Source organism: Berghia stephanieae, chromosome 2 (assembly GCF_034508935.2).
Source record: "Berghia stephanieae isolate SIO BIC M18660-M18661 chromosome 2, UCSD_Bste_1.3, whole genome shotgun sequence".
In the NCBI taxonomy this organism is placed as follows: Eukaryota; Metazoa; Mollusca; class Gastropoda; order Nudibranchia; family Aeolidiidae; genus Berghia; species Berghia stephanieae.
Window position 1 is genome coordinate 67145028 of NC_088361.1, and position 13567 is coordinate 67158594.

Consider the following 13567-nt stretch of genomic DNA (forward strand, 5'->3'; position numbering starts at 1 on the left):
ACTTAGTTACTGGTTCTAAACTATCGGAACAATGGCTGACGCCCATATGAAATACTTCTCCGACGAGAACATAAAAGTGTATCCAGAGGAGAAAAACATTATAAATCTGATAATGTTTTGACTTTTATACATTCTGATCACATGATATGTGAAAAAGTTTTAGCCAGCTTGAAGAATAAAAAGTACCGATTTTCTGTGTTTAGAATCAAGCTGCTCGTTGATGGCCGGACGTGACATCAGACAATTGAATCCTATTATGGATACAATTTATCAAATCCTCGATCACACACAAATAATGAATAAAAAATTATGCCCTTTCGCAACGATACCATTAGATCTCGCCGCCTAGGCATTCCATGAAGGAATAGAGATAATCCATCAAACACGAAGTCTGATGACAACAAGAATCACCCATGTTGTCCAAAGTGAGCAAATTGGTGGTTAATAATCTTGCTCAAGGTAGAAAAAAAAATGAAAGTGCCTGAAGCGGGCTCGAACTCGGGACCCACCGTATCACAGGGAAATGCCTCAACAAATCCCCCCCCCCCCCAACCTCCCGAATTAAGAAGGTAGAAGGTGTTTGGCTGAATCGGATTGGTCCAATTATTTTGAGATGGATATTCAAATGGTTTGGAACTATTTAAAGAATACACTAAAAGAGATAGGAGTCATGTTTTATCCCTCTTAAGGCATCTAAGAAAATAAATAAACCTATGTGAATGTATCGTGATGTTAAAAGAAGTTGTAAACAAAATAACGTACACTAGATTATATTTTTAAAAGTTAAAGTATAAATCTAAAGAAAATTTTCAAACCTATGCTACACACAGAAATATGACAAAACCTGTTATAAAACAGAAGATTAAATCATTTGAGAAAAACAATGCGTCTGAGAGTAAGTTAAATGTAAAGGAGTTTTGGAGTCTATGTATCGTGGAGAAAATCGGGCCTTGAGATTGACCGGCTGATATATATAGCAAAAAAGCATAAGTATAAAACCACCTGCAAAAAAGCAAAAAGAAACTATTATAACACGAAACTGTCATCAGTGAGGGACACTAAGGAATTTTTCTCTGTTTCAAAGGAACTTTTAGGGAAGAAAAGGGCATGTGTCTACCCACTAATATCCCGGTAGAAAAGCAGCCGGATGCATTTTCAGATTTCTTTTCGGGAAAAATATCGAAAATTCGGAACAATTTGGACCTCGTGCAAAATGAAGATATAAATTTCCACCCTTTTTCGGGTTCACAGGGATTCTCCTGTTTTAAAGAAACAACTGAAGAAGAGATTTCTAAAATAATTTTTTCATCTTCCTCGAAGTCATGTGATTTAGATCCTTTACCAACTAATATTTTGAAATTATGTCTTCCTGAATTGATACCTTGCATAACTTATATTATAAATCAGTCACTTATCTCAGGACAAGTCCCAGATATCTATAAACATGCAATTGTAAAGCCTCTCATAAAAAAGCAAAATCTCGATGTAAATGACCTTAGTAACTACCGTCCCGTCTCAAATCTGCCATTTCTTTCTAAAATCCTTGAAAAAGTTGTACTCAGACGTCTTTCACAACACCTCCATGAAAACAATCTATGGGAAAAATTTCAGTCAGCTTATCGTTCTTACCACAGCACAGAAACTGCTCTGTGCTGTGTTGCGAGTGATTTGCTTGATGTTTTAGATAAAGGTTCTGTTTCTCTTCTGACATTGTTAGACCTTTCGGCGGCGTTTGATACTATTGATCACGGTATTCTCATTAAACGACTTAATATAACTTTTGGCTTGTCTGGGACTGTCTTGCAGTGGTTTGAATCTTATTTAGATGGCAGAAAGCAACAGGTTATGATTTTAGATAAACTTTCTCGTCAACATGCATTGTCTTTTGGTGTTCCTCAAGGCTCTGTTTTGGGTCCAATTCTTTTTGTTTTGTATACTTCTGCGTTATCTAATGTCATCACTGGTCATGGGCTGCGCTATCATCTCTATGCAGATGATACGCAACTTTATGCTACTGATAAAACTAAAAATCTCGAAAATATTGTGAAACGTGTGGAAGAATGTGTGACGGATGTGAAAGAGTGGATGGATGCAAACAAGTTGAAAATGAATGAGTCAAAAACAGAAGTGATGATTGTGGGAAATAGAGGGCAGTTGAAGGTGAATGATGGTCTTGAGGTGTCGATTGGGGGTGAAAAGATCAAAGTTTCAAAGACTGTGAAAAATTTGGGTGTCTATTTTGATTCAGAAATGAGAATGTCAGCTCACATTTCTGCTCTCTGTAAATATTTATACTTTCAATTGAAGAAAATCAGTTCGATCCGTCAGTATATTGCAATTGGAACATGTAAAACATTGGTTGTTTCCCTCATTTTTTCGAAACTAGATTATTGTAACTCGCTGCTTGTCAACTTGCCTCAGGCTTCTATTAAACAATTACAACTGCTGCAAAACAGTGCAGCAAGATTAGTTTTTGGCAAAAAAAAATTTGATCATGCAACCCCTTTGTTGGCATCTCTCCATTGGTTGCCCATTGAAAAGCGCACATATTACAAAGCAGCGTGTCTTGTTTATAAGTGTTTGGCTGGTATAGGACCGGCATATCTCACAGATCACGTGGTCATGTGTAAATTTGAAAATTACACTTTAAGATCATGTAATGACCAAACGAAAATTTCGGAAAAAGGATCAAGAACAAAATTTGGTGATAGATCGTTTGCTTGTTTCGGCCCCAAGATTTGGAATGAACTGCCACGTGGTCTGAGGGAGTGCAAGTCTTTGCCTACTTTTAAAAAGAATCTCAAGACACATTTTTACTGTATTTGTTTTTCTTGACTCTATATGAATCCTTGATTTGGCTATGAATTATTATTGTTGTTATTATTTTTTTCACTTAAAATTGATATTTATATTGTAAAGTGCCCAGAGCTTGTGTTTACACGAGAATGAGCGCTATATAAATGTGTATTATTATTATTATTATTATTATTATTATTATTATTATTATTATTATTATTATTATTATGTTAGTAGTAAACTTAAAGTTAAAAAAAGGGGGAAACTGACGTCCCCAGACGGCTGTAAAACAGATAATGATAAAGTAAAGGCAGATGTTTTAAACTGGATTGTATCTTTTTTTAACTGGCCGTACACAACGGATTGTCGTAGGTGTACTTGGTCCTTTACTGTTCATTAGCTATATAAATGATCTTCCCGATACTAAAAATTCTAAATGCAAAATTTTTTTCTGATGACACCGACATTTATGCACCTCCTTTAGATAAAGATATCATACAAAATGATATAAATTCACTATACTACTGGTCTGAAAATTGGCAGCTTTATTTTAATATTACTAAATGTATAGCTGACAATAATATGACTGGTATGCCAACTTCATACTCAGAAAGGGACTTGGGGGTCATCTTTGATAAACATATGTAATTGTATAAAAAGAACGTACAATCTTGTGGGTATTATATACAGAAGATTTAGCTATCTTGATTTAAAAACGTTTGTCCAACTTTGTTTGTTGTTGTTTTAAAGGGTTTTACGGCGCTTGCAACACGTTTAGGTTATATCAGCGCCAGTAAAAAGGACGAAAATGGGATAGTAAAAAGTTCTAGAATTACAATTATAGCTCCCAAGAGAAAGTAAGACATAGGGGAACTGGGAACAAATAGGGATCAGATGTAGATTCCAAGAGCATACCACCAATGTACTTAGTTTGAGATCACCTATAAGTCTCATCCAGACACAAGCACAAAATCCAACAAAGAAGAATACACTCAAATGCTTGCATTATACATTAAAAATAACAAATATAATAACACATAACAGAGAGATGATTTACAAGGAAAAAAATATCATCTCCCAAAACAATAACTATGCATTTGACTGTTTCCCTCCCAGCTAGGATTGGGGCCAGTGCCAGGACAAAACCGAGTAATCTCATTCCGAGACAAAGACAGAAAGCATGTTGGATAACAGATATAAGGGGATAGAAGACACAGTATGTACCTCCCTGCCCGTTGTCCAACTTTACAAGCCTGTCAAACGACCTTGTCTAGAGTGTGGAAATAGTATTTCGAGTCCCTTATTTAAGCGACAGTCTGTTAACATTGAGAACGTACAAGACTTTTACTTGACATTAGACATCTATCGTATTGAGAAAGATTAAAGTATCTAAATTGGCTTTCCCCAAAATATCGTAGAATAGGAGGCGATATTGTTCATATAATATATAACGCCTGTAAAAGGACTGAATGGGCCAGATTCTATGATTCCACGATAACTTGAAAATAATCAGATAGACGATTTATAACTGTTTTCAAATTTTCCATGTGCCGAAACCATGATCCAGTTGTTAACGGCTGAACTATTTTAACTATATTTCGATTGTGTTTATTTCTTGAATTAATATCAAAGTATTGGTGGTTAACGGAAGAGTGATAGGGGAATCATGCTCGTGAAGTATGACGATTTCTGGCATTGTTATCAATGTAATATCATCATTATCAAACATCATCATATTCATAATCATCATCATCATCATCATCATCATCATCATCATCATCATCATCATCATCATCATCATCATCAACATTAATATTATCACTCTCATCAGGGGATCTATTGTATTTGAGATACATTCTATTATTTTGCTATTCCAACAGACTGCATCTTAAAGTGTGATGTCAAGGCTATAGTATACACATACACATAAATACCCCCAAAAACCTAAAACATAGCAGAATAAAATATAACAAATCTGAGGCGGTAAAGATGCAAAAAAGAAGGGAAACAATTTTGAAGGGCAAATAACAAACTGGAACTGGTGAAACACTGTGGGGGATTTAGTTCCTGTCAACACTAATCTGCAAACTGTCCCTGAGAAAGAGACCTGCCATAGATCTCACATTTCTCACCTACGTGGCGTTTCTCCGGACTCGATCACCCTTGAAAGTGTACTCAATGTTTCACAAATTTGTTATTCTTGTTTCGTGTCATTTTATTCTATTTTTTTTTTTTGGCTGTTGCATGTTAGGCAGTTTTTCGAACATTAAGAATGTAAACTATTATGGAGAGACGGTGTGGCAGCACTAAAAACTACAGTTCGATTATGTTCAATTATCTCTTATCTTTATGTACATAGGGGAACAATATCATTGCTATAACTTTAGCAATAATATAATAAGTCAGTAATTTGTACTCTATAATAAATCAAAATTCTACTCATATTTTCAGTTTCACTAAGGCAATTAAGTACATCAAACAATGGGTAACTATTATCATTGTTGTTGTTTTTGTTGTTGTTGCTTTTATTGCTGTTGCTGTTGTTTTTTTAAATATTATTATTATCATTATAATTCTTTTTTATATTATTATTATTATTATTATTATTATTATTATTATTATTATTATTATTATTATTATTATTATTATTATTATTATTATTATTATTATTATTATTATCATTATTATCATCATTATAATCATAAGTATCATTTATGGTTATTAATTATTTAGTTTGATAAGCACATTAACTTAAAAAGTGAAAGACAATTTTAGAAGAATAACCATTCAAGCCATTATGAATTGAAAAAATACATTGTCTGAAGCAGCTACATTCTTGCGTAGAGGACGTGTTTAACCTTAGTGGAAATCATTTATATCAGAGGAATTATAAATAATCATAAATAAGTATTTTAGACTAGAATGTCATTTAACTCCACATAAAACTACGTTAAAAAGATATAGACGTCTATCATGAAATGAGAACGTGTTTAATGCCAAAATATTTCCAAAGAAAAAATGCTTGTTTTTCGCCGCTGAATATCGTTTCTTGCATTGATGCCCTATATCAGAGTACGATATACCGTTTACCCATCTTCAAATAATGTGAATGATAAATTCATATATGAAAAAATTGATAATTATTTACAATGCTCAAAAGTGAACTTAAGATGTGAATATGAAAGCAGAAAATCTTAGAATCTCGGCCAAAAAAGTCTTTTTGATTTAATGGCGCTATATTATTACAAAACGTTTGCATTTGGACTGTGATGTGATTTTAAGCAGCTGCACCAACCAATTAATCGAAGCATCTAAAATGAATCTCATATTAGATATATAATCAAAAGTGATCTGTTTCAATGTATTCTTAAACATGTATACACATATCTTCCCCACTAAATTACAATGCCATGGGTAAAGTTAGATATTCATTAATTACAAGAAATGAAGTGAATAGAAAAGTGCTAGAAGACAATAGAGAATAAAAACTACGGCGACGAGTATTCGAACTGTTACGCCAGCTCTACCTGGCCATGAGAAGGACACTCCACATTCGACGCCATCCACCAATCGATTTTAAAAAATGGTTTCAAATTTAGTAACAATATTCAGTCCCTCTCGCGATTTCTTGAGGTCATGACGTTTGTTGACGAGCCGGCAGTTAGGCTTATGAGTTCTATTCTTAGCACAAACGTGTAACACAGAGACGATTGGGACATCGAGTAAGCTCCGATCTTCAATATGTTCATCAACACTGCTATATAAATCAACACTATCTTACCGACATATTTAATGTACTTTCATATTCTTTCAAAAATCCTTACTTACGAATTCCTATTACTATTTATAGATATTTGAATGTAAGTATAAGAAAACTCGTGTAACACGAATTATTGAATAATAAAACTTATGTTGTTGCAGTATTTACATTGGAAAATAGTTTGAATACGCGTTTAGAAGGTTAATGGCATTTGTGACCCCTTGGGTCAAGTGCCAAAGCAAAAAGAAACAGGTTAGTAGAATTTTAAAGAATAATGATAAGAGTTGAAATAATGAAAAGAGATCGATGCCAAAATAAGCGACCAATCCATGTGATCTCTTATAAGCCTGACCTTGTCATAAGCACTAGATGATTACTTTAAGAGGTACTGCTAAAATGGTGAAAAACACATAGCAATGGCTATCAATAAAACATTACAGAAACATGATTAACAAGAAATAAAAACACTGAGGTAAACTGGCAAATCATCTTTTTCATCTTTTCGGAAGAAATTTTATACATTAAATATCAATGAATTAAGGCGACCTCCAACTTCTTCAAACGCCCTCAAAGTTGAAAGGGGAAGAGTGGTCATCTCAAATTTGATATTTTAAGTTTAAAAAATAGTCGATATCGTGTTTTGTCAATGCATGGCTGATCAGATGAACATTCCGTTGACTGTCGTTCTCTTTGCCAAAATACCGAAAACCTACACCAAAGTGATCGATCAAATATTTTTAAATACCCTTTGGTTCCATAAAGTAAGGCAAGATAAACTTTTTTAAATCCCAGAAATTATAAATTTCTTATTAATTCATTTAAACATATTTTATGACGAATGCCGATGGAACACATTTCCCATTCTTGAATAGGCTAATCTTTTCAAAATAAAAAGGGCAGAGTTTCATGTTTTTGGGGGCAAGTTAGAATTGATTTATAAATGGTATGTTACAAGGTGGTGCATCAATGGTGTCATATAATATAAGCAGTATCAATAATCACAATACCATCATATTTCAAAACAAATATTTACAACATATGCATAAAGTTTCACTTCAATAATAATCAATATAGGCACTTTAGTATTGAATATGTGTCATTTCATAAAATACTTTCTTCCAAATAAATTTTAAACAAATTCCATGCTCTCTAAGACATTGCTTTTCCTATATAATACACACACACACACACACACACACACACATATATATATATATATATATATATATATATATATATATATATATATATATATATACACACACAATGTGCTGCTTCAGGCAATTTAGATTGATTTGCGACAATAAACAACACTATTTTAATGAAAGCTATTTATTTCTTACGTAAATTTCTTCTTGCTTTTTTTTCTCCAAATTTGTGTGGCACCTCCATTTTTGGAAGGACTGGAAAAGGAGTGTCTTGAACTAAAATTAAAATAAAATAGGACGAATTCATACATGTCTTAAACGACCTTAGTTATTTAGCCTTCTGCTTGGGATCCCATCCGAAAAGGTCACAAATTCGATGATTTTCGCACAATAATACAAATTAAATATAATATTTATATCTTAGAGATGATTTGCAATAAAAGAAATGTCGCATTCAATATAGCAGGAATGTATTTACAAGTTATTGTCTCCATTTTGGTATGGGATTCCAGCAAAGGCTGTGGAGATACCAACCAAGTAGTCCCATTTAAAACTGGTTTGTTTGATTTTTGTTTTTATTGGTTTGACGGCGCTTCCGATACATTTAGGTTATTTCAGCGCCAGAAAAAAAGGAAGAAAATGGGACAGTCAAAAGATTTTAGAATTACAATTGAAAGCGCACGATAGAAAGTAAGACAAAGGGAAATCGTTCAACTAGGGAACAGATGTTGATTCCATAAACACAATATCAATGCACTTAGTTTGATATCACCTAGAAGTCTCATCCAGACAAACATAGGATTCCACTAAGATGAGCACACTTAAATGCTTGCATTATACATTCAAAACAACAAGAATAACATTACATAACAGAGATGGGTTATAAAGAAAATTAATAATCTCCCAAAGCTTTAACTCTAAATATGATTGCTTCCCTCTCAGCCAAGGACTTCGACAAGGGTAAATAATAAACCAAGTCATACAAGACAATGACAAATGTTCGTTTTTGTTTTTAAGGGTTTTACGGCGCTTGAAACACATTTAGGTTATATCAGCGCCAGTAAAAAGGAATAAAATGGGATAGTGAAAAGTTCTAGAATTACAGTTAAAGCAGCAAAGAGAAAGTAAGACAAATGGGAACTGGAACAAATAGAGATCAGATGTAAAATACCATCAATGTACTTAGTTCGAGATCACCTATAAGTCTCATCCGGACACAAGTACAAGACCCAACAAAGAGGAATACACTCAAATGCTTACATTATACATTCAAAATAACAAATACAATAATACATAACAGAGAGATGGTTTAAAAGGGGAAAAATCAGCTCCCAAAACAATAACTATGCAGTCGACTGTTTCCCTCCCAGCCAGGGCCAGGATAAAACCAAGTAATCTCATTCCACAACAAAGACAGAAAGCAAGTTGGATAACAAATATAGGGGGATAGAAGACACAGTATGTACCCTGCCCACTATGGGAGGTCAGGAACCCCACCCAGACAATGACAAAAAGCAAGTTGGAAAACAGATTTATGAGTAATGAAGACACAGTAAGTGACCCAACCCAGTTTCCAAAAATGGACAAATGACGTAAGATGGAGGTGGGAAAAGGAAGGGGAAAAAAATAAAACAATAAAGTGGGATATAAAAGAATACGTGGTTTGATCTACAAAAATCAATCAGGCCTGTCATATTTGCTCTCTATTTTTATGTTATCATTTTATGTTTTTGCCAGACTTTTCAATGCAAACAGTAGGAGTTGGTAGCCCTTTCAGGCCATGCGTTTTGATTATTGTTTATACACCGTTGTTAGATAAAGATCTGAACAAGTGTGTGTGTGTGTGTGTGTGTGTGTGTGTGGGTGTGTGTGTGTGTGTGTGTGTGTGTGTGAAAGGTGCCAGGCAAAGCAAGAATGAATTATACAGGGGAAAAAAACATCCCAAAAAACAGTCTATCTCGACTGGGGATCGAACCTCAGACCTTCTGATTACCGGTCAGACGTGCTACTGTTACTACCATTACACGCAAAGGTAGCACGTCTGACCGGGAATCAGAAGATCTGAGATTCGATACCCAGTCGAGGTAGACTGATCTTTTGGGAGGGTTTTTTTTTTTTTTCCTGTATTTTTCTTTCATGCTTTGTCTGGCACCTTTCACACACACACACACACACACACACACACACACACACACAAACATACACACACACACACACACATACACACTTGTTCAGATCTTTCTCTTACACCGGTGCCTGCTCCCTAGTTTCTTAATATTAAACACTGTTGTTGGAAAATATGATCTCTTGATTAATATTTTTATAAATCAAGTTTTACATATCATGTGTATAAAATGGGTTGTATGTTCGCAATTATATTTTTTTTCTGGGTTTTCTTTTTCATTGCATGTATTTTTTTATTAATTTAAAGCGCCTGATAGAGTCTATTGTAATCGGGGTGGGGCGACATATAAATGTCGTTCATCATATTTATTTATTATTACTAATGACAAAAGCAGGATAGAGACGAATAGAAGAGAGAAGAATATAAGAATGACAAGACATCAATATTCTTCCCACGTGCTTCTTTTTACCACCAAAGAGAAAGAACCAAAAAAGGCTCTTTGTCTGACCTCTTTGATCAGCATGCTAAACTACTTTGATATTGTCAAGGCAGCAACATTAAAAGTAATATTTTCTCAATCAACAGACACGCGTGGGAAGCTGTGCTCGCTGTCAACGCCAACTTTATTGAAAAGGAATGGAATTTAGTTTTAGAGCTTTGTGCAATTTTAGGTCATTTTAAAAAAATGTTGTTTTTTTCTCTTTGTAAAAAACACACAATTTTGATATTTAAATTTTAAAAGGACCGTGAAAAATTAAATGAAATAAGAATGCTACAAAAAACCCTCCAGTCTTTCTGGATTTCAAGTAGATATGACATTGCATTAATCTTTCCATTGTGTTTGTTGTTGCTGTTGTTGAGGAAGCATTTTGAACCCTCAAACTTACCTCATTTTTCATTCCCAGTAATTATTTTCCTTTATGTTTCAAACTTTTCAACCACATCCTTTGACGGCTTAGCATTTACTTAATTTTGTCGTAACATTTTCGAAATGAATTATTTTTCTAATCTTGACCCGAATAAAGGATATAAACCTTTTACAGATAACTACAGAAAAAAAAATAAAACACAAAATTTTAAAATCTTTTTAGCTATTGTTAATATTGTTTTTTTAATTTGATAAGCTGATGCAACTGAAATAAGAGGAAAACGTACCTATATTATTTTAAAATTAAATGATGACGCCATTGCTATAGAGACATTCCGTACTGCCGACATAAGACAAAAGATCGCATATCGGTAACAGGGGGGGGGGGGGGGGCAAACTGAGTTATTGACACAGTCATATTCGTGAGCAGAACGCGCATTTTTCTATCTGAGACTAGTGACTCTGGTCAATAAAGTTTTAGATAATATTTTTTTTTAAATATGACATATGACTTAATAAAAAAAATTACAAGATGTAGGAGCAGTCGGATTTTTTAAAACCCTCCTATAATATTTTTTTCTGATGTGCGATCCCTTGTCTAAAAACGGCAGTGTAGTAATTATTTGTTCAAGAATTAGTGACTCGTGTTGTCTTAGAAAATTAGTGTTCTTGTTTCATTTGAATTGCTTCAAATTCGTTTGTAATATTATGTGGTCCCTGGGGATAAAAAACGGCCATTTAGAAAGGATTTCATCTGATACATAGCGCCATTATTTCAAAAACAAACTTACGCATTAAAAAAAATCTACTTTGTGCGCAGTGCTTTGGATCATTGTTTTCCCTTTGAACTTCAATTGTTCCATGATCATTCATAAATTGACAATAGGAAGAAAAGAAAAAGCCTTTTAAAGGACCGTTATTTTGGTCCGTGGCCATACACAGTGACATGGCGGTTCAACTAATGACCTCACCTCATAAATATGACTCGGGACTGTGTTTGGTGTGCTTGTTGTTCTTTCTAGTGGTTTGAAAACCTCGTGATGTGTCTTTTTTATTGCTCCATAATCGAGTCAGGTTTAAGAATTTCTTTTCAGTTTTCCTACATAAAAAGACCTATCCTGGAAAATTTGCCCATAAATCTATTTTAATAAACTGAGTACAATTTCTTCGTTGCAGAGAGATTGAATGACTAATTTGTTATTTCATTCATTTTATAACATATCATTATCAGTCTACGTCATTGTAATTGTAATAAGTCAAAATAAAAGGGGAAGTCACTAACTTTTTGATAAATGCGTTACAGCTTTGCTAAACTGTTTAGCGTCCCGACAATAAGTTGGCGTTTAACAAAAATTATCCTTTTGTGTGGCAGTCTGATCATTTAATAAATAATTCTATTCAAAATAAAAGGCAAGAAAGAGAAAAATATTAAATAAACAAAAGTAGACAATCGTCATTATGAAAGACGAAAACGTTGAGATTGATTGGGTATCAGATATTGTTCACAAAGATTATCTAAGGACATGAAAACATTTCAAATGTACAGTATGTCAACATCAGCACTTGGTTCTTGCAGAAGCTGCCAAATATGTTTGTGTGTGTTGAAGATAGCTCTTCAAACGAGCTCATAAAAATTCTTCATAGCTCTTCTGCATTGTGGTCATAATGTACTCATATATCTCTGTTTGACTCTCTATCTCTCTGTCACTCTCTCACGCTCGCAATCTTTATGGATATATGTATAAAGATATATATATATATATATATATATATATATATATATATATATATATATATATATATATATATATATACATATATATATATATATATATATGTGTATGTATGTATGTTACGAGTAGTATCAAACATGCACATACTCTCTTTCCCTTGCACTCTTTTCTTTGATCTCTCTCTCTCTCTCTCTCTCTCTCTCTCTCTCTCTCTCTCTCTCTCTCTCTCTCATTATATATATATATATATATATATATATATATATATATATATATATATATATATATATGACGCCTCATCTCGCTTCCTTATCTCAATCCTTTCCTTCTCAGCGAACATCAACTTCACCACACTTCACACTTGATCCTTGGGTTCATCTTTGTGTCCAGAGGACAGTTGAATGCCCAGTTAAAGGTTTGCGAATTTGAAAGCACTCCGTTCACTCTGAAATAGTGGAAGCAGAACAAAAGGGAAATAAAATAGCTGTGGAGAAGACTGGATTTCAAGAATGGTTTATGGATTTTTTTGTTTGTTTGTTTGTTGCTGTAGGTCTCTTCCAACACAATTGAGGTTATATGAGAGACCGCTGAAACAAAAAAACAAGCAATCTAACAAAAATAGTACAAATGTAAATCAAAATCATAACCTAAAGATATCATAAGCTAAATTATAAATAACCAAGAACAAACAGGCAGAGGATTTACAGAAAAAAAATATCCCCTGTCAAAAATACAATCACAAACCAAAGAAGCAGGATAGGCTAGTATAGAGAAGAAGAAACGACATCACTATCGGATCGTACACCCATGCGAACATCATAGGTATATGATTCAAGGGTGATGCTCCCATCCAACCACCCGCTGATTTATGGATAGACCCATATGACTAATGAATTTATTTTGGTGATATGTAAATGCTTATTTGTGACACATTGCATCACTATGGCACTATTCTGTGACGAACAAATGAAAGAGACAAATTTTAAGTCGAAGTACAAAGAATTTGGAAAGTACAGTGTTTTGTTTTATTATTGAAACATTTCCAGTTTGAATAACTCCAGAGCTATCAAACGGTGTTCTGTCACAGAATTTATTAAAGTTTTGATTGATATAAAATGTAACATTTTGGTAGCTGAG

At 33.6% G+C, this 13567-nt stretch overlaps 1 protein-coding gene across 12 annotated transcripts in view; it reads right to left on the reverse strand.

Moving 5' to 3' along the window:
• Positions 1-12706: 12706 nt before the first annotated feature.
• The window catches only part of LOC144965377 (endothelin-converting enzyme homolog), a 257576-nt gene continuing 256715 nt past the window's right edge, over positions 12707-13567 (reverse strand). For all 12 annotated transcript variants that reach the window (XM_078900643.1, XM_078900654.1, XM_078900653.1 and 9 more), the window contains one exon: positions 12707-12875. In XM_078900643.1, the coding sequence (XP_078756769.1) occupies positions 12776-12875 (100 nt within the window). In that variant the 3' untranslated portion in view covers positions 12707-12775. The remainder of the gene's footprint in view (positions 12876-13567) is intronic.